The 21,170-nt window shown below is 28.8% G+C and overlaps 2 protein-coding genes across 9 annotated transcripts in view; both read right to left on the bottom strand.

Moving 5' to 3' along the window:
* Positions 1 to 1,692: 1,692 nt before the first annotated feature.
* LOC100142515 (calpain-A) lies at positions 1,693 to 10,411 on the bottom strand. Its single transcript, XM_008195817.3, has 13 exons — positions 10,247 to 10,411; positions 10,024 to 10,191; positions 7,400 to 7,590; positions 7,216 to 7,350; positions 7,002 to 7,161; positions 6,788 to 6,951; positions 6,496 to 6,734; positions 6,309 to 6,451; positions 5,698 to 5,909; positions 5,378 to 5,544; positions 5,123 to 5,265; positions 3,038 to 3,230; positions 1,693 to 2,974 (listed from the first exon to the last, which is right to left on the bottom strand). Exons 1-13 carry the CDS (start codon positions 10,292 to 10,294, stop codon positions 2,886 to 2,888), a joined length of 2,052 nt encoding a protein of 683 aa, XP_008194039.1. The 5' UTR covers positions 10,295 to 10,411; the 3' UTR covers positions 1,693 to 2,885.
* Positions 10,412 to 12,330: 1,919 nt separating this feature from the next.
* The window catches only part of LOC657371 (calpain-B), a 29,643-nt gene continuing 20,803 nt past the window's right edge, over positions 12,331 to 21,170 (bottom strand). For 5 of the 8 annotated variants that reach the window (XM_015978390.2, XM_015978388.2, XM_015978385.2 and 2 more), the window contains 9 exons: positions 20,394 to 20,560; positions 20,118 to 20,335; positions 16,549 to 16,588; positions 16,408 to 16,443; positions 16,146 to 16,275; positions 13,086 to 13,277; positions 12,871 to 12,998; positions 12,626 to 12,821; positions 12,331 to 12,575 (listed from right to left, as the gene is read on the bottom strand). In XM_015978390.2, coding sequence (XP_015833876.1) covers positions 12,490 to 12,575; positions 12,626 to 12,821; positions 12,871 to 12,998; positions 13,086 to 13,277; positions 16,146 to 16,275; positions 16,408 to 16,443; positions 16,549 to 16,588; positions 20,118 to 20,335; positions 20,394 to 20,560 — 1,193 coding nt within the window. In that variant the 3' untranslated portion in view covers positions 12,331 to 12,489. Of the gene's footprint in view, positions 12,576 to 12,625; positions 12,822 to 12,870; positions 12,999 to 13,085; positions 13,278 to 16,145; positions 16,276 to 16,407; positions 16,499 to 16,548; positions 16,589 to 20,117; positions 20,336 to 20,393; positions 20,561 to 21,170 lie in introns of those variants that run through there. The other 3 variants (XM_015978386.2, XM_008195820.3, XM_015978391.2) reach the window with 3 other exon arrangements.

The following is a 21,170-nucleotide window of genomic DNA, read 5'->3' on the forward strand; positions in this document are numbered from 1 at the left end:
AATAAAAACTGCATAAAAACGGTATTCTATCTACTACTATTAAAAAATTTGCAAAAAAATATTAATTTCATGTTACCTGCAAAAAAATTAAAGAACTTTGTCTTAGACAGGTATTGTTTTAAGATCAGATTAACTGTAAAATTTAAAATATAGTTCATTTTGCAAGTTTTTCAAGATCAAAAAGCCGATGTTATTATCAAAAAGCTCTTATCAGAAATCAGAAATATGTTGCAACTTTGAGAAAATTATGACTATAGTTCATTTTAGCCTAAAAAAGACGAACATAAGTGCAAAAATAAACTTAATATTTAAGCAAAACATGCATAAAAAAGCACAAAAACTGAAAATATGCCTAGAAATATGCTCAATTTTTTTTTTAATTATTAAAGTTGCGTTCTGAGCTCATTACTAACATTTTTCGAAGTTGTATTCAGGGATTTATCTAATTCGTCAAAATTTTCTCGAAATGGTAAAAAATCGAGACCATTTTTTTGTAACCACTAATAAAACTTCAAATTAGCTAAAAAATAGCACAAAAAACGTTTTTTATTAAAAAAATGGCAAATGACCATTAAATAAATAAATAAAATGGTTTATTTGAAACAGAAAAGCTTAAAATCGACAAAAAAATACGGTGTTATTAAAATAACCTATTATTAACTAATTATTATAACCATTATTATGAGTTCCATCTATTTAATGATAATAGTCATTTGAAACTTTGTACACAGACCTAATTGTTAGATCCTGTTCAACTATTCTGTCTACATTAAAATAAACTGACCCTGATGGCACAAAAGAAGAAGCAGTCTGTAACATTTCTGATGTGACAAAAATGGCCAAATACTGATACTTAATAAAGAATATTTAAAAAACATGACGTGCTAATTATTTTTTCAACTTCAGTATAAGACTTGGGTTAGTTATTCTACCAATAAACATTCGGTTATAAAAAACGTTGTAAACGATGAAATCTTCAAGTTAAAAAATTATTACCCAAACCATTTTTTCAGGCATGTATTCTAGGTCAAAAATAATTACCTTTGTGTGAATAAAACTATTATTTGTTGCATTATTTTGCAGCATTTGTTACGAGAAAGTAAACAGATTTCAGACATTTCATACTTTCGGTGAGTAAAATCCTGTCTGTCGACGCGACCAAAGCAATATGCAATTCATTAGAAAGCTTTTAACCCTAATGTAGATTGATGTGAATGTCAGTTTTACACGCGACCGCCGCGTGCGTGAAACGAGGGTAGTGTACCCTCCATAAATGAACTAAACTGCAACACGAGCATAGTTTACTCCTTGTCGAAAAGTGATCATTAATTATTTGGTTATACACCACTTATTTTACGGTTAGCTCATCAAAATTTTAGAGATGAACCACTGGTCTATGATTCATAGACGACAAGACAGATGTCTTCGGGCATTTGGGGCCCCTAACCTGCCGTAGGATGACTCATTTCGTAACTCTTTGATTGCAATCTGCAGGCAATACATTACATGACAAACTAAATGTACGTGATTTCATTTGAACTATTCATGAATTTTAAAAGCTTAAACCTGCACTACTGTGTTGGAAAAGTTCGGAAAAGATGAAAAAAACAAAAAAATATTACCGGCGCTTACTATTACACAAAAAATAATTCCACTAACATAAAAAATAGGGTAGAGAAATTAAAAAACAAATAAAGCATAAAGTATATTTATTATAAAAAATCATTAACAAAATCGTAAGCAATGGAAAAATACAATGGTAATAAGGTATATCATTACATTAGGTATAGGTACAGGGTGATTCTTTTAGGGCTTACATTAGAAACTTTTTAACTTCTAATAAAAATAGAAGTAACTTATTTTCAAAATGGCTGAGCTTCAAAAACTACGAGAAATTGGCGCCAACTTTAAAATTTTAAATAATAATCAAACATTGTTATTGCATTTTCGAAATCATCTTCTCAAACTGAGTAAAATTTACCCAAGTTGTTGGTACTTATCTGTCAGAGTTTTTGACACATGTCAATTTTTTTTGTTAAAATTTTCATATATCAGAACCCTTAAACCTTTTGCGATAAGTGAATATTTTTTTATACTCGAAGAGCCTTCTAGAATTTTCAAACTTGTCAATTGTCAAAATTCAAGGCTAGTTTGATTTTTTCAAACTGGTTATCAAAAATCGGCTACAACTCAGTCTTTTCAAACGGCAATCGAAAAAACAATAATATTTATGGTGATGTTTATCAACACGTCCTAAACGTATCTCTTACAGTTTTTGAAAAAAAATCACAAAAAACGGAATTTATTTCGTAATTTTTATAGTTAATCAAGTATTCCTTGCAAAATAGTCAACAATTGTAAAATTTCAACAGTTTATTTAGTTTTTAGCTGGTTCATTATCGCATAAGCAACAAAACAATAATATTTAATTACAGTTTATGATAACTTAGTAAATTATGTAAAGTAACTCTGTCAGTTTGGCATCAAATTTTGAACTTCTTAAATGAAAATGATGGACAAATCTAACATTTCTTTTAATCATTGACACAAGTTTATCGTATTTTTCGAAAGTTTACTCGATTAAAAATGAAAATAGTGAGCTAGAATTTTGTTTTTTGTGATTATTTCAAAAAGTGTAAGAAATAAATATTGAAGACGTTAGTAAAAGTCTGCATAAAAATTGATGTTTTTCGATTACCATTGAAAAAACAGGGTTATTCCATTTGAAAAAACTGTGTTAACTTTTTTAATCATTTTCAAAATATCATCATAGTAGCCTGGCAATTTGACATTTGATAATCCTAAAGACTTCACAAGACTCTTTTCAAATGCAGCCTTTAAAGAATCAGTCTATATTATAATATTTGTAAATAAAATTTTAATTTTTATAAATGAAGTGTGATCGCTAACAAGTCCTTTTGATTCAGAACAATGTGATCGGTTGTTTCCTGGCTTTGCCTTCTGCTAAACTCGACTACAAGGCAAGCAGTATAAGAATTAAATACATCTGAATGTAGTAACTTCAGTAGTAACTTACCTATTATTGTTTTAAGTTTAAAAATACAGACAACAAGGTTTGCAAATTTCATGGAACCCTTGTCTCCGTATCTGAACATAAGTTGCGTCAAAATATTGGGATTAACTTTGAAACCACAATCATTTAGAATATTTCTGAGGTCGAATCCACTTAATTTTCCAGTATCATCGGTATCATATTTTTTGAATTTTTGCTAAAAAAAATAAAAATACAAGGGACATTAGTCCCCGTTTATTAAAAATAAAAAAACAATGATGTCATCGAATAATTAAGATTTTTTAAATCATAAAGGTATACAAAAAATAATCTGAATTTCTTTAACCAACACTTCTCAGTCGAGATGGTTATGCAACCAATTATTTAAAACGTGTCTGAACCTTGTGAATAATTATTTGAACTTCTTCCTAGATGTTTAAAACTACAATTTATTCGCAAATAATATTATAATTAAAAATTTATCAACAAATCATTTAAAGTTAAAGTAACTGTATTCTATAGTAGAGGTAAAATAACATTTTATTCACTTCGAACTTTTATCGTCTAAAAAAATAAAAGGTACACAACCATTGTTGTTTTTCTGTTTTTGACGTTTATAATTATTGTCAATTAAAATAATGGAAAGTAGAAAAAAATTTGTATTGTACACGATAATTATATTCTCAAGTGCCATCGAAGGTAGAATAAGATTTTATCGCTTTTTATAATAAATAGCAAGAGTAAATGAAAGTAATAATTGTCATTTCTCAATAAATTACAGAAGGAACACAATCACCTTTTCGTTTTTTTATGAAATTATAAAATCATGCTGATTTTAAAAATATGGTAATTGTAGATAAAACGTTGTGTTTTACACCTTAAAAAAACTACTCAAACTGTATTCTTGTCAGGAAAATAAAAAAAATCAAAAAAATCTAAATGAAACAGTAGTTTCGTTTTTTTATAAAACTATAAAATCATGCTGATTTTATAAATCTGGTATTTGTAGATAAAACGTTGTGTTTTACACCTTAAAAAAACTACTCAAACTTTATTCTTGTCGGGAAAATCAAAGAAAATAAAAAAAAATCTAAATAAAACAATAGTTTTTTTAGAACTAAGTTTTTAATCTAAAATGTCATTTACCAACTTGTTTTAGTATTTGAAATTTTATTAAAATGCGACTTTTCTTATATTTTTAGTTTTTGGATTATTATTTATAACAATGTTTTCAACAGCGTGACGACCACATAAAGTTTAACTTAAAAACGGAGTGAAAATAAAATTTTTTCCGTATATTAAATAATTAATTACCAAATATTAAATTGCTGCAAAAATTACGCCCAAAAATTGACCAATATAATTCTTGTTACCAATTTAATTATTTTAGTGTTTGGTAACAGTTTACACTGTTAAAAGTTGACGAAAGAAATAATGCATGTGTTTTTTTTTGAAAATTTTTCTTAATTAACAAAAATGAAATTATAACAATGTCCACTGGTGTCGTAAAAAATGTCACTATTTCCAAAAAAAATTACTCAAAACCAAAAAATTTAATTCAAATAAATGTTGTATTTTAAGTAGCAACTTTTTTAACGTTTTTTTTGCTCAAAACATTACTGACAAAGATTCTAAAATTTCCATTATTTCCATTTCAATATTTTAAATTTTATTAACAGTAATGTTTTCAATAAATTAAGCTAGTTGTTGAAAAATTCTGAAAAAATTCACACTCGTGAAGGAAAAATAAAGTATGAAACTAACAAAAAACGCTGATTTCTGTGTGATTATTAATTTCTGACTTCAAGCAAAAATATGTTTTCAACAGATTATTAGTCGTCTTATTGAAAAACACAACGTGCTTACTTTAAAAAAGTATTGGCTTGTAATTATCTTCAAGTATAATCGTACCACTTGAAATGCAATAGAGAAGTACATAATTTTTGAGTAGAAATTTTTTTAGATTTCAAAAATTTAAAAATCATTATTAGACTTTTTTTAACTGGTTGTCGAAACAAACTTAAGGTTAATTTAACTGAACTAACTTAATTTACATAAAAACGTTTTTAATTTTGGATAATAAATTGTCATTAAAAATATGATCATTACCTGAAGCTCGTACACATCCTGCATCAAACATTCAAATTCATTTAAGTCCAGTTTTCCAGAATGATCAAGATCCCACAAAGCTAGAATATTTTTACATGTTTCTTTTGAAAATTCTATTTTAGACTTTATTAATCCCAAAAGCCCTAAAAACATGAAACAAATTAGAAGCTTTAGTTATTTTTTATATTTTAGTTACGACGATAAAATTGATAGAAAAGCATAATTTGGATATTAATTATTATTTTACTGCTTTACTTTTTTCGCCAAATTGGTGGTTGAGAGCTTTCCTGACACCGTCAATTCCAATTTCGTTGCCATTATGTGATATTTTTTTAAAAACCTCCAACCAAGGTTGACTTTGAGAACCCTTAAATAGATTTGAGATTGCTGGAGGAGAATATCCGATTTCATCGTCATTTTCCCTAAAAACCACGTTTAATATCGTGTTTTTTATTTCTTGAAAGAGTATTGAAGTTTATTTTTCTACCTTGGGTCTATGTAATACAATAATTTAAACTTTATGAACAAGTCACTGATATGATAAAAAAATAAACTTTACTTCGCTCATTAATTACTCGATATTTCCATATTCGTCCAAATACATTCTTAATAAATAACTCCCATATGAGTTTTTCTGAACAATGTTAGGTATTACGCAGTAATTTCCGGACGGTACAAAAACTGACATCAGTATTTGACGAACTCCAGTTTCCTTGATCGTCATCATTGGTTCATTGTTAGCAAAAAATTCTTTATCAAGAAGCTTTCCTTTATACTCAGCAGGCACCTAAGTTTTTATACTTGATACATAAACCAATATAATATCAGAACCAGAAACAAAACACAAAATTCTTTTTTATTTATGAGACATTTTTCAAAAAAATCCTCGAACAGTTCGATGTTAGTTTTTTTAATACTACTACTACTTCTTTATCCCACTGGTAGTAACAAAAAAAAAACAAGAAAAAAAAATAATAACTGACTTTTTTTGTTCTTGCCTTATATTATTAAGAACATGTATTTTAAATAATTAGCATGTAAATACTGTAAATAAAGAAGAAACAACCATTTATTGTAAAAAATAAAGCAAAGAAAGAAAGAAAAAACTCTTTGCTTTCTTTCTTTTCTATTCAAAATTTCGTGTTTTATTTTTGGTTCATCTGTATAAAAAAGTAACTTTAAATACATTAAATAAATCGAGCTGAAGTGGTAAGAACTTTTCCCCCATTTCACGCCTTCTCTTTTGCATCAGTCCTACAATGATCCAACCTAACTTGTCTTCAGGTGCACTAACAGTTGTAAAATACTGGGGATTATGACAGTATGTTTCTAAAAAATAATATTCACAAAAAAATTTCTGTTATGTCATCCACCTTTATCGTCCAGTGGCCTTCTTTTAGATGAAAGATTTGGAACCCAGCAGTCTTCAAACATGTAAAAGTTCCAGTTTTGAGCATTATTTGGAGGAAGTAGGCAAGGATTTGGGTAACAAATTTCGACAAAAGTGAAACATTTTTGAAAATCCTCAGCGTCCATCCAAAATTCACCACTGTCTTTTTTAACCCACAACTCGTCTCTTGTTTTTTCTGGAATCGAATTCCAAAAATCGTTACTAAAAATTAACGCATTTAAAGTTGGAGTGTTTTCTTGAGTTCGCTCATTAACTCGTCACTACATCGTCCATTCCATTCAGCTGGTCCTGACCAAGGATTTCTTAATTTTATCAAATTTACAACACAATTGTTTGATTCCACAGAACATAACTGGATGATACTGTAAACATGCGAATTAATTAAACCGTCAGGACGCCTTCTTGTGTCATCAGTAGCCTGCAAGTTTGGTTATTACACCAGAATTACTAAAGTTCTTTAGAACACACTATATAGCAGCCCATAAAAGCCGATTTCTCGTAACACTTCTGCATAGTATCGTGGATATTTCCAGCATTTGCTTCATAAACTTCAGATAAGCCTCCAAATAAATCTTCAAAAGCTTCATTGATTTTCCCACTTTCAATATTTTTATAGGAGCCATATAATCTTAAAACAACAAATCGGTTTGTTAAACCAAGTCAGTATTTTGTTATTATCTACTTTGCGTAGGCTTTTTCCAGAAGTGAAGGCCAAAATTCAGTCGGATCTCCTGATTTGGCATAAATTAATTCATCGTTAATTGTTGGCAACTGATCATCCACAACAACATCCACCCAATGTCCGTAGTACCAGAATCTACCGCAAATAATTAATTTTGAATTGCAAATTTTATATTTTTGTAAACCTGAAATGAAATATCCCCGCATAATTTTCGGTAAAACTTTGATCTGGGGGAACGACTGTTGAAAACAGTTGTTGGTTTTGTGTTAAGTTTGATACAGCAGACAGAAACCAACAGTCTTTCAGTCGGCCCTGGTTGATGTCGAATCGAGTGGCTTCATTGTTAATAAATCTTGCAGTTCCTCCAGAGATTTCCTGAAGGAAGAGGGAGAAAAATTCATACGTTTATATTTCATTAACCAAGCTTCTTATTAATTTGCGGTATTTTAAAGCATATTCAACAAATTTTTTTTCACTAACACATGCCAAAGTTTTTGCGTATACGTTAAGATTTACCCTGTAGATGTAATTTACAAGAATATTTGCTCATACAATTAAGTTTCTATCAAATTTACAGATGTTTGTAGATTTTTAAAAGTAATGCACAAAATACATACAGTCTCTCCCAACGATCCGAAAAAAGTCCATAACTTGTTTTTATTTAACTTTAACTTTTTTTTATTATAGCTGCGTTTCTGTTGCATATATTAAAAATATTGCGTTATATGTACAGAATGTCCCAATACTAAAAAAAAACACTATATGTTTTTTCAAATAAAACACCCTATATTTTTTGCATTTTTGAACGTAACTTTTAATATAGGTGATTTTGACGTAAACATGTATTGGTTAATTTTGCTTAGTTTTTGAAAAAAATTGTTTTTGTTTGACAAAAAACACGCTTCTTTAAAATTTTATTACACAAAAACTAAGCAAGTCCACACAGATCATTTGTTGGAGTTTATACGGGGATTTAAAAATTTGCTATGAATATTAAAATTTTTGTTAATTTCACTGTTAATGGCCTAAAAGTAACATTAAAGTTATTATTAGCTAAAAATTTCACTTTTCGACTACTGAAACAATAATTAGTAATTTTTTGATTGTTAAAGTTAAATATCTTTGGAGTAATGAGCAAGAGACAATTAAGCATTAATGTTTTCAGGGAAACAATTTAAAAGTTTCTTTTAAATATGGTGTTCTATTTAACATTTTTAGGTTATTCAAGTTGCAACAAACATCTACATTTTTTTATCATCTTGTTGCGGTAAGCTAAAAAATATATCATTTAAATTTGAACTTTCTTCTTTGAAATGGTAAAAGTCCAACATATCTAGAATTCTTATAGTTTTGATGTAATATTTTTTTAAAAAACGCGTGTTATCGTCAATTTTTTTTCCAAAAACAAATTACAAAGCTTTTTTTTGGATCTTTGGAATTTTTCAAAAAAATACTGGAACAGGTCGATTTTATTTTTTTAGATGCAACATTTCTGACGTAATTCGTCATTGAGTAATGACGTTATTTTATTTTTTTAATGACAACTGATATATTTGACTAATTTAATTAAAAACATAAAGCAAAAATATCAAAATAAAATAAACCAAAAGATTTATAAAAGTTATGGAAAGTTTTAGACAAAGGGCTTTATGTTTCCGTTCTTGCTTTATTTTAAAGGAGTGATTGTTTCTTGTTTATTTTTTAATGTGTAAGTGTCACATTAAGGGTGTTTTTATTAAACAAAAAGATTATAAAAAACCATTGCCAATTATAAAGTAAGTCAAGAACAAAAATTATTTTTAATTGTTAATATTTATTTCATTTTATTATTAATATTTTAATTTTTAGTTTCCTGTTTTTATTTAATTTTTTCTTATTACCAGAAAGATAAATAAAATGTAATATCTAAAACAGTAAACAAAAATTTCCGTTATTTAAAAAATTAAGAATAACGACACGACTCAAAAACAAATAACATCATAAATAGCACTGACGTCAAAATGTAGCATTTTAAAAATAAAGGATTTTTTTGAAAAATGGCTAATAACAAAGATATGAATTTTGTGCGTTACTTTTGGTTCAGTCTGTATTTTGTCTCTGTAAACAACCGTTTGAGATAAAAAGTATTTACTTATGAAAAAACCAACACAAAATGCAATAAGTTAATAATAAACATACTTTTTCAAAAAATTTAGGTAAAATCTCGGGTAAAATAATTATAGACAGGCTGTGCAAATATGATTTAGTAAACGTCATTTAAGTCATCGTTATCACTGTTATCAGTTAGACAATCCGAAAACTGATTGGTAACACTGATTGGTAAATTTTGTTCAATCGAGAAAGGCAATTTCGCTACACAGAGAAACTAGACACTGAAATAAACGTTCTAGTTTTAGTTTTTGATATATGTATTATTTTCCTTCTGGTTACATTAGGTATCAGTCATTGACATTAATTTAGCAGTTCTGGAAAATAAAAACCAAATATTAAAACTTAAAATAATTAAATTTTTCTTTTTCCTGAAATAGATTTTATTTACCGACTGTGCTTGGTAAATATCGTTTATATTTTAAAGTACAAACTAATCAAAAATTGCGAACTGGGAAATCCCAAAAGTATTATTACATCCAAATCCTTTCCGTAATAAAACGGTATCTCATAATAAATATTTAAAAATCTGTGTTTTCTGATTGCAATCCTGAGTTTTTGTATTTTTTATCAACGATTTATAATAATGGAAAGTATTAAATCAATGCTTGAAACTATTTGCGAATTTGCAGAGTGTAGTAACACTAACTAACAACTTACAAAAGGTCTTTTCCAAACCACTTCTCCTTCGTTTTCCCTTAAAATTTTACAGCCAATAGGAAAATTCTCGTCATTAAAAAGTGTTTTATTTTTCAAATGATCATCTCGTAATGCCTTGAAGTTTTGCAAGTGATTTGTTGGCCCAATCCTTGTGTTTTTTTCGCCCAACTATAAAACTAGGCATAAACCACGAAAATAAATAAACACCATTGGAGAAACTCACCATATAAACTTTTTTTAAGGAATCATAATTTATAGGTTTCTCATCCATAGTGATTCAGTAACTGTTACTACTTATTAATATTTTATGGATCTCTTTCTCTCACAATTATTATTATTAGAAAACAATAAATCATTCAGCACAAATTATAGATCGAGACTAAAATAGATACCTATCCAAAATTCAAAAGTGAATAGTGAGTACTTTGATAAGATAAAAGATAGAAGTATTTGAATTAGAGGGAGGTAATCAAAGAGTTGAAAACAGAAGTAAGGCTATTTTAAACATTTTCACAAACTTTTTGGGATCAATCTATTGCCATTGTTAGTTCCAAGACAAATGTTATATCTACCCTCCGTATACAGAGTGAATCATCATTCATTAGGTAAAGATATATTTTTACTGTAATTCAAAAACTAACACAATTTTTTTTTGCTACTGAATAGTTTTTTTTTCTCAAAATGATGAAAAATCAAGTGTGTTCATTATGTAGCTCACATTTTGCAACTTGCATTCAAGCACCGTTTGTTTTAGGATGTCATTAAAAAGAAATTAAATAAATATTTGTTCCTAATTTTTACTATAAAAATTTGTAGAAAAATTGTAAAAGTATTTAATAGCAAACGCTGGTTTCTGTGTGATAACTCGTTTTTGAGACACAATAAAAATATACTTTCAATAGACTCACAATTAATTATTAAAATTACATTCTTTATAATTTCATTTTTATTCCATCTTAAACGGTAAAGAGGCATTTTGTCCACTCATTACTTAATGAAAAAACAAAATTTTATCGTCTAGAGATGGTTTAGTTTTTCTCTTTTTGACGTTTTTTCGTTGTTAATTTTCTTTACGTTTATAAAGAAATTGTCAATCAAAATATCTGTCATTCAATCGAAATAATAAAGGATAGATTATAATTTTATATTGTACACGACGATAAAATTCACCATTTTCTTCTCAATCGTTCTTAAAAATAAAATAAAATCTTATCGTCTTTTATCAATACGCAGTTTTTAAGAACTTTTCTTAAAATTCGAAATAAATTTATTTTGTTAAAAATGTAAATATTTAACACCGCTTTTATTTTTCCTAAATTGAACTGTTCTATCCTACATGAGTTTTAAACATCCTACCGTTGTTTTTATCCTTCCTAATTTAAAATAAGATATTTTTTTCAATTTGTTTATTTTAGTATTTAGTTTAAAATTATTAGGTACATCAAAATTTTCAGTTATTGTTTATTTCCTCAATTTTTAATTTTTCAATGGATTTACTACCTTATCATATTAATGTTTTCATTTTGCAGTTTCATACTTTTTAACTATCACTCTTTTAGTTACTTGGTCTACAGAATTTCAATCTTATTGTTTTTTTAGTATTCCAGACTTTTAGCTTTTCACTCTTTTAGTGTGTTGGTTTTTTATTCATTTAAATTTATTAGTTTCCCTATTCTAGTTCTATAGTTTTTTGTTCCACAGTTTTTCAGTCGCTTAGAATTTCATTCTCAATATATTTTAATTTTTTGTGTATTTAGTTTCTTAGCGTTAAAGTTCCTTTGTCAGTGTTTAAATTTTTAATTTATGAAAAAATCATATTCTAATTCTGTTTTAAATTTTTAAATTTTTTAAATTGTGTGAAAGTCTTACTTTACTAGGATTCCTAGTAAGTGTTTTCGTCAAAAAAATAAAAAATATTATAAAAACTAAGCAGCATCGATTATTTTATTCGCATCTAAAGCGAAATCCCGTTCAGTGAAAAAGACCGGCCCTAAAACCAGTTCACTGGTGTCTCATTTGTCCCAGAAATAAGTAATTGACGTAATTTACGATTTTCTACAACCTTTTTTGACACCTAAATAAGGTTTTTAACTTCATAAAAATCCGGTCTCTATTAATAACTTGTCGAGGAGTGAATTTTAGTGGGTTATATTAATAGAGGTAGGTACTAAAATGAGACACAATTTGAGGAACATGTATTTTTGAAATATGAAAATACATATCATGTTATAATTATAATATAAGCAAATTCCCACTTTAATATAGTAACACGGAAGTATAGGTACGAGATTTATAAAATAGTAAAAGTATGTATAAAAAATGTGTTTATATTTAAAACAGTCACAATCCTGAAAAAATCCTGTAATTCAAATAAATAATAATGCCACCACACATCTATTAAAACAGTTGTGTTTATGCATTATATTTATTAAAATGTATATAAAATTCGAGTTATGGAACAATATTTCAGCAGTAAAGAGTGTTTTCGATCCAATCGGATAAGTTAAAAGTGGCCGCATCTGCGTCAGGTGAAGCAACTTGTTTAAATAACTCTGAAAAAATACAACATTCCGAAATTATTAAACATTTTTTCACTCCTTACCTATCATTATTTTCAATTTAACGGCACACATGATGAAATCGTCAAACTCAATTTCGTTGCTTTTATTTCCATATCGATGCATAAGAATATTTAATATGTGGTTATTTAAACTATAACCAGCCGAAGTCAAGGCATTTCTCAGCTCAAAACCAGTCAAAGTGCCAGATTCGTTCACATCGTGTTGTTTAAAAATGCTCTAAAAGTTAACAAATGGCCACTTAAAGTACACACTACAAAAATGATACCTTCCAATGCCTGATGGATTCCCAAAGACGTTTAAATTCTTCAAAATTCAATTTCCCTGTTCTGTCAACATCTAGCATCGCAATCATACTGCGACAAACGTCTTTGGAAAAGCCTCTATTTTGCGTTTCTACAAGTTGTTGGAAATGTGTTACAAACATTTTGTTGCTTATGGACCAACAAGTTTACACAAGGCATGCGTTTGCTAAGCACCTACCAAGAGGCGTTTCATTTAGCGCGATGTCTTGAGGAAGAACGTCGGCAAATGGAGTATCTTTACATAATGCTCCGCAAAGAAGACTTAAAATTGCCGTAAACACGTTAGATTCGTTGTTTTGATCGGAACTGGGATGAGTTACTTCAGGGGCAGCCCTGACTCCCTCCAAAGTCTTTGCTACAGGTGGCTCTTCTACAGCGGAAAAGACACTACATAAGCACAAAAGCTCAAGCACTCATTGTTTACGTAACTTATGATTATCATGTGGGTAATTTGTTTGCATTGTGAATGTTGGAAAATGCTATCCAAACGACTTATAATAATTACCTTTTTACTAATTTAAAACTTTTTAGCTGATAAGTTGGTAACAGGTTAAACAATCATCACATTGGCACTTACGTACCTACTTATCGTTAAAAAATCATGGGGAAATAACAATCTGAAAGCGTCGAGTATTTTTTCCAAAATTAATTTAAAAATATTTTTGGACTTTGCAATGTCTTTACAATGGTGCAAATAATCTCATTTACAAAGTTTATTTGTAATTTCCAGAAATTTTTTTATACAAGGTTGTCCAGCTCAGCTCCCATCTTCTGTAGTTCAGTTATTATTAAAATTGCAGTTTTGATATTTTGTAGATTTTTTAATGGCAAGCCATTATTTTTTTGTGCTGTTAAAAATAAATTGTAAACACCCCATTAGTAATTCAGATCAATCAGACATAATTAATAAGTTTGTTAGATCTTGTGCAAGACGAAAATATTAATAACGTCATCAAGAAAGTATCGTTTCTATTTTTTATTAATTTGTAAAACTAAAGACCGGTTTATAGAAGCGTCACTAATTTAATTCGCAATTAAATGTATGATTAACTGATCACGTGACCAGATTGGACAAATATGATTGGTCCATTAGCGTTGTTAACTTTTAACAACGAATTAAATTTTAACCAAGCTTTCTATAAACCGGCTCTAAAGATGTAAAACTGATTTTTCTTGGTTTTTATTTTTTTTAACAATAATCCGTGAACCAAAAAAAAACAAAAACTTTAGAGACATGTAAGAAACTAAAGAGGTATCCTGATGAGCACAAAAAAAATTATAGAATGCCACTAGAAAATTATTATGTTGACGTCATACTCTTTCAGGGACACTGTATATTCAAAAATATTTTCCTGAAATACATCTACAAAATATCAAAACAAAAATATCAACTTTAGCTACAAAAAAACGGGAGCTGAGCAAAACCACTCTGTTTACAAACTCTAGAAAACTCAAGAGAAACTTGAACACAATCTAAGAATGTTATTTGCATTTTTTAATGACTTTAGAACTCCTTAAACAAACCTCGAAAACACAAAAAAAATTTTTTACTTATACGATCTAGAAATGTTTCATGTATGTTTCAATGTTTCTTGAACCTAGGATCCTCACAGGTTCAAATAATTATTTATTTTTGAAACCACTTTCTCACAAAAATGTAAGAATTTTTTTGCATTGTCGGTCTAACAATGTTTACACATTTCTCAATGTTTCACGTATTTTTCCATGGAAATTCTACTTTTTCTAAAAAAATGCGTACAGTCAGAGACATTTTCTTTGACCCCCCCTTCGGCCAAATGGAGGTGACAAACAAAATGTCCCTGGCTGTACCTATTGCCATTTTCTAGACTTGAAATACTTATCGTACGATATTATAACCAAACATAACAAAAACATTTTTTATAATTAATTAAAGTACGTAGATAAAATAAAATTCTTCAAAAAAAAGAGGATTTTACCCAAAAATATCTTAAGTGATCTTTTTTACAAATAACCATTTCGTAATTCTAATGTATACAGATATCGGGTAAAATACAAGTCTTTATTTATCCTTATCAGTTATCTGTTTGAAGAAAATCCCAATTTTGTATGACGACAAGTTGACTCATTTCGCATAAGCAACTATATTCCGTAAACTTAAATCAACAAAAGCTTCTATCACTGATAATACATTCGTTGTTTATTTTCAACAACATACCCGATGTAAAGTGTATGTAAGATAGAAATTAAAAGTAAATATAAAACTTTACGATACTAAAACCACATAAAGTACGAATATTACATCATCTTTTTTCTAATTTTTATCTTTTCTCATCAGTCATCATCCATGAACAAAAATTAACGTTCATGCATTAAATTTTGAAATATAAATTTAGATGCACAAAAAAGCACACCATTTCCACGAAACCTACAATCTCATTTTTAGATAGATAATAAATAAACCGAATAACAAATTAATTTTTCACCACAAAATTTTATAGTGGCTAATCACTCGTAAAATAATTAAAAATAATGCAAATTAAACCAAAATCAAATACAGGGTTATTCACTATGTAAAAAGTGCAACACGTTTTATATTTGGTCACGTGATCAGTTAATCACGCATTTAATTGCCAATTAAATTAATGACCCTTCTATAAACTGGTCATTAATAGTAACACTTTCAAGTAACTTAATGGCACATTGTTCCAATTTCATTGCTGATGTAAATTGTATCAGAAAAAAATGGCTTAAGAGTAAGTGAATTTTAATTTTCTCTATTTATTGCCAATAAGTAAGCTGTTGAAAAGCCATGATAGTTTGAGTGCCACATTTTAAAACGCCGTAAATACTCTATTAAATATTCAAATTATTTTGATGACAAATTATACTGATCTAATTTTTATTTTCTCCTATGAAGTTATAAATTGAAGCATAAGCCATAAAGATAAGTGCATTTTATTTATTTTATCACCTTTTCGAGAATAACGTTTATCGGGTAATGCTATGCGTTTTCCAAAAATTAATATCAATCACTATTGTAAAAATGTCACAAAATAAAATCAGAACGTATGCTTTGTAATATGTATTTTGTGAATAACCCTGTATAATTGAACCAATAAAGTATGTGTGTGTGATTTAAAATTTTAATGTGTTATAATAACGCAACAAACCATATACAAAGCATTTTGATGTAAGCAGTACTAACTACATACATTAAAAAACAACACTTTACTATAAATAAAAAAATTGTACCTACCCTTTCTCGTATAATGATCTAAAATTTCTTTCAGCTCTTTCCAATCGACTTCTTCATCTTTTCCCGCAATATTTTTAAATAGCTTAAAAATAGCATCGTTCTCCTTTTTTTCCTCCAGTGTTGGTTCAGGCTATAAGTATCATAAAAATCTATACCTTTACACAAGAATTAAAAATGTGTATATGTATGCACGCGAATTTATCGTATTTAGGATTAAAAAAATTTGCAAATAAAAAAATGTGTTCCCGTGTTTGTTACTTGCCTGGGCTTGCGTCTTAGTTTTCACTTTTCGGGAAACCTATTTAAATACACATTAAAATAAAAATAAAAAAAATAAAAAATGATCCAACGTTCTAAAGCAAACAAATTTGGAAAAAAGCACAACAAGTAGTTTAAAACTTACCACCGGCTCACTAACTAATCCTATTTGTTGGTCATTCTCCCTAAAAATAAATACAGATAGAATGATCGTCAAACAAAAGTTAAAGAGGAGAATGTTAAATAAAATTCGTACAGGTTAAAATAATACATACGGTGACAAGTTCAACAATTTATTTTTATATAAGTTTAAATAAATACTATTAACGCTGAAAACACGGCTACATAAAAAACAAAAGCACTCCATAAAAAATGCCAATGAGATTAACTTTATTTAAATATTTTCAGATTACAACGACCATAAATTCTTAATTAATTAATGATTTAGCTGTTGCTTTTTCACGATTATTTGTAACCTAAGCATTAATTATGGTGTGTTGGATTCATTGTGCAAAAAAACAATATTTACAACTTGTAAAATTTTTAACAGATTCCCCTCAAAATAAATAAAAGCACAAACAGTATTGTTATTTGCATCATTTAACAAAATGTTGCAAGTAACTTTTCAAAAGCAAGGGAAAACGTCTCAAAGCAAAAGAAAATGGAAACATAGTAAAAAAGGGTTAAGTGTACTTAATTCAAGACAAAATATGACTTTTTATTGTACGCTCTAGAGTGTCGACTAAAATAAATTAAATAACTCTATAAAAATACTTTCTTAGAATTGTTATTTCTTATTGTAGATCAAAATTCCATCCCCTGTTAGTATGTACTTATAACTATATTATGCCCGGTGTTTCAGTTTGATATTCGCTCTCTTGTAAAGCTTTTATTTTTATAAAAAGGGTAATAAAACACTTATAGACTGAATCAAAAGTTCGAGTAACGCACAAAATTCATATCTTTGTTATAGGTCAGGTCAGGTCATATTTTATTTAAAAATTATCATATCAAAACATTTCAAAATTTCTGACAGCATTGTTTTTTTTTAAACAACAATAAAAAGCAACAATTATACAAAAAATGTTTGTTATTTTACAAAAAGTGATTGTTATAATTTTTCTTAATAATTAGAAGACAACACAACCTGAAACAGAGCATGACACAAAAAATATATACAAAAGAGCACCAAAAAGATAAAAGAATTTAAAAAATATGTTGTTTGTCAAAGATGGTTAAGCAGTTATTTGATTCAAAAATTTTAATCAACGGAAAATGCCAAAAAAATTTTTTTAATTAGCAAATGAGTTTCTAACGAATGTTTTGATTGTTATATAGGTTTTTTTTAACTAAAACAAACTTATTTTATTTGTTTATTATTTTTGTGATTGTTTATTATTATTAGACCATATCATAATCTTCAAAATTTGAAGTGAATTATCAAATAATGCAAAAATTATATAGAGTACCATTTGTAAAAAAAAGTTTATTACAAATATCAATGTAAAGGTAAACTGATGAACTAATAAATAGATTTTGACAATCCATTCAATAATAATAATTAATAATAATAATAATAATAATAATAATAATAATAATTATTATTATTCATAGATATACATACACATTTATTCACGTAAGACACCGCGCCTGAGCAATAAAAATTTCTTATTATTCTTCTTATTACTATTACTGTAAACTAAACTTTAAAAAATAAAAAAAGTTACAAGGGGCCAAATACCAAACTGAATTAAGTTAATCACAACTTGCTTGGTCAATGAAAGAAGTTTTCCTTGATACGGTTGGCCACATTGCACATAAAAACTGTTTTTTTTTCTGAAAACTTCTTTACAAACGTCGAATTATTTGAAATTTAAGTTTGCAACAAATAACGTGTGTAGAACATTCATTTCTAATCAAAACTTGCACATTAGTACTAATACTTTTTTTTTTGAGAAAGTTGATCAGTCTGCCTATGAGAAAGAATTTTCTCCACAGCTGAAGATTGACAAACTTTCTCACTAAAAAATTCTTTAAGATGATTAGAAAAAGTATAGTGTTAAACTCCTGAGAAAATGTCCAAATAGACAGAGAAAGGAACAGATTACACGAGTTTACAGTATATCTGTTAAATGCATTGGCAACTTAAAAATCAACTTTGTCTCAAATAAATGATCTCGCTTATTTTTCATCGTAGGAAATTTTGAAAATAACCTACTGGTATACATTTAGAACGAACGACATTTTCAATTCCAGTTAAAACAAAAAACAGATAAAATAAGTTGACAATGCCTTTAAGTAATTATTGAAACCTTGTTTCAAAACTGCAAACAGATTTTTCTATCAGCTCTAATTTTTGAGATACAGCCAAGTTAGTACTAGAAAAAAAAGACGTAATTTTTAATTTGAACTGTTGCCTCAGCTCTTGCCTCAGCTATTGAATGACTGTTGGATGCTGATTTCTACCAGCTCTAGTTTTCGAGATATACAGGGTTGGGCAAAAGTATGGAACCAAACGGTTTGTGCCTAAACTATGTACTTTACGAAAAAACTAATTAGTACATCATCAACTACATTAAAAAAGTGATCATTTTTCTAGAATTTTTTTTTGAAATTCCTTAGTTTTCGAGTTATTATTTTTTTAAAGCACCTTACTACGACAATTTTTTTGGTAAAAGATTATGCTTTAAAAATTACTTCTAATTCAATAATGTTGTTTTTGAACCAGTGATTTTTTAGAATAAATTTATTTAAGTTAAGCTCATTACGACAGTTTTCTGAATTTGACCGGAGTTGTATACATGGATGTTTTTATTCCAGTAATTTGATTCGTCAAATTTTTCACAAATATGAACATCCACGGATACAACCACTTCGGCCAAGTTCGAAAAACCTTCGTAATGAGCTCGAAACGCAAATTTATTAATTTATTTTTAGAAAACCACTGGCTTAAAAACAATATTATTGAATGAGAAGTTATTTCTAGAGCATTGTCTTTTACCAAAACGCTTGGTTCCATACTTTTGCCCAACGCTGTAATAAGACTAATAAGTATGGTGTTAAAAGTCCTGAAAAACGTCTAAATAGAGAAATGGACAAATTCCTCACTTAAGAAAAATATAGTATGTTCCATTGAACTGACTATTAATATAAAGTTGCAAAAACAGGTGCGAAATGTTCGTAAATACGTTTTCTATAAACCGCCAAAAATATCGCCATTTGCTTCAAAATTGAAACTCCCAGAATAGTTTTACATCAAAGTGGCTCCTGGCGCCCTTGCAGAAACAAAATGCGACTAGCTGTTTGAAGGGAAACTCCCTTCATTGAACAAAGAAGCTGTGAACTTAACGAAACAGCTTATTGAAAAAGTTTGTAATCGGGTCTGAACCTCTAGACCCACGTGAACTTCTGTCAGGTTCTGAGGGATATTGCGGGTACTGAGGGTATGAGGGTGGATAGGGTTGGGGATTTTGCGGGTAGGGATATTGTCCGTATGAACTCTGAGGGTAGGGATAGGGATTATTAGGATATGGGCTTGCCGGCGGATAGGGAGTGGAGTATGGCTGTGGGGGTGGAGCGTCTGGATAGGGATGTGAAGGAGCGCTGGGGTAACTCGGATAGGGATTACGAGGTCGACGATTTTCTTCATCTTCGTCATCAACCTCATTATCCCTAACACTAGCAGGCAAACTATCGGAACAAGAACCGTCATACTCCATGTTGTTTTGATGTTCGGAGAAGACACGCAGAAGGAACTCTCCTTCCTCGTTGGGGTCAAATGTCGAAGGCACAATGCAGTAGGTACCACGAGGGAGCTTAAAGCGACAGCTTACTTCACGCAAGTTTATAAAACTGGGTGATCTAGCTACGGAAGCGTTGTATTTGAAGAAGTTGAGGTCGAGGGGTTTGGGAGCTCTATCAGGGTAGGGAAGCTAAAATAAAAATAAAACATTACGGTTTACGACAACAAGAATGAAACATATAGCTTACATAATAAATTGCAAATCCAATAGTAAGTAAATCTGGTCCAACACTGCGACGCATTTGTCTGCGATTTTTCTGCATGAGGGCAACAATCAAGGTACACTTGTCGTCGTCATCGCCCTCATCGACTTCGTCCAAGGTAACGCGATATTGAGGGTTGTGAGAAAAGGTGTCTATAATTCATAAATTAAGCACCGGTTCACTTCTCAGTTAAGGTTAAACTAGAAAGCATAACTAACTCCACCTGCATTTTCGGAAAATGTAACTACTTGTTAAATTAACATGAGCTTATAACATGAAAAACAGTCCGCACATGTACTTTATAATCCGAGCAATGATAATTAAGTTATTATTTTTATAAAATGTTGAAACATACTTTTAACACGCTCACCCTATACAGGCTGTTCCGGCTAAACTCTACATTAGAAGTACCGGTAGTTTTAATAACGACAGTCGTCTGAAAATATGTATACAACAATAATCTTGTAGGTCCTGTTTAATGAAAATATTTTTTATATTTTAAATAGAAAGCTATATTTTTTTATTCGTTTTTGTAATACTAGAGTTAATTTAAGGTAGTTTTCGTAATTCTATTTAAGATTTTTTTTTGAATTTGCACCCCCCACTCCAAAAATCGATAACTCTGCCATTTCCAAAAATTTGGAAATATTTTTCAGCTCATTTGAAAAAAGAAGCCTAGGTCTTTCCTTCGGTGTTTTCAAATTTCTAAAAAAAAATAACAAACCCCAAATGTTTATAGTTAAGTTTTCAGAACTTAAGTTT

This window comes from Tribolium castaneum, chromosome 1 (assembly GCF_031307605.1).
Source record: "Tribolium castaneum strain GA2 chromosome 1, icTriCast1.1, whole genome shotgun sequence".
Taxonomy (NCBI): Eukaryota; Metazoa; Arthropoda; class Insecta; order Coleoptera; family Tenebrionidae; genus Tribolium; species Tribolium castaneum.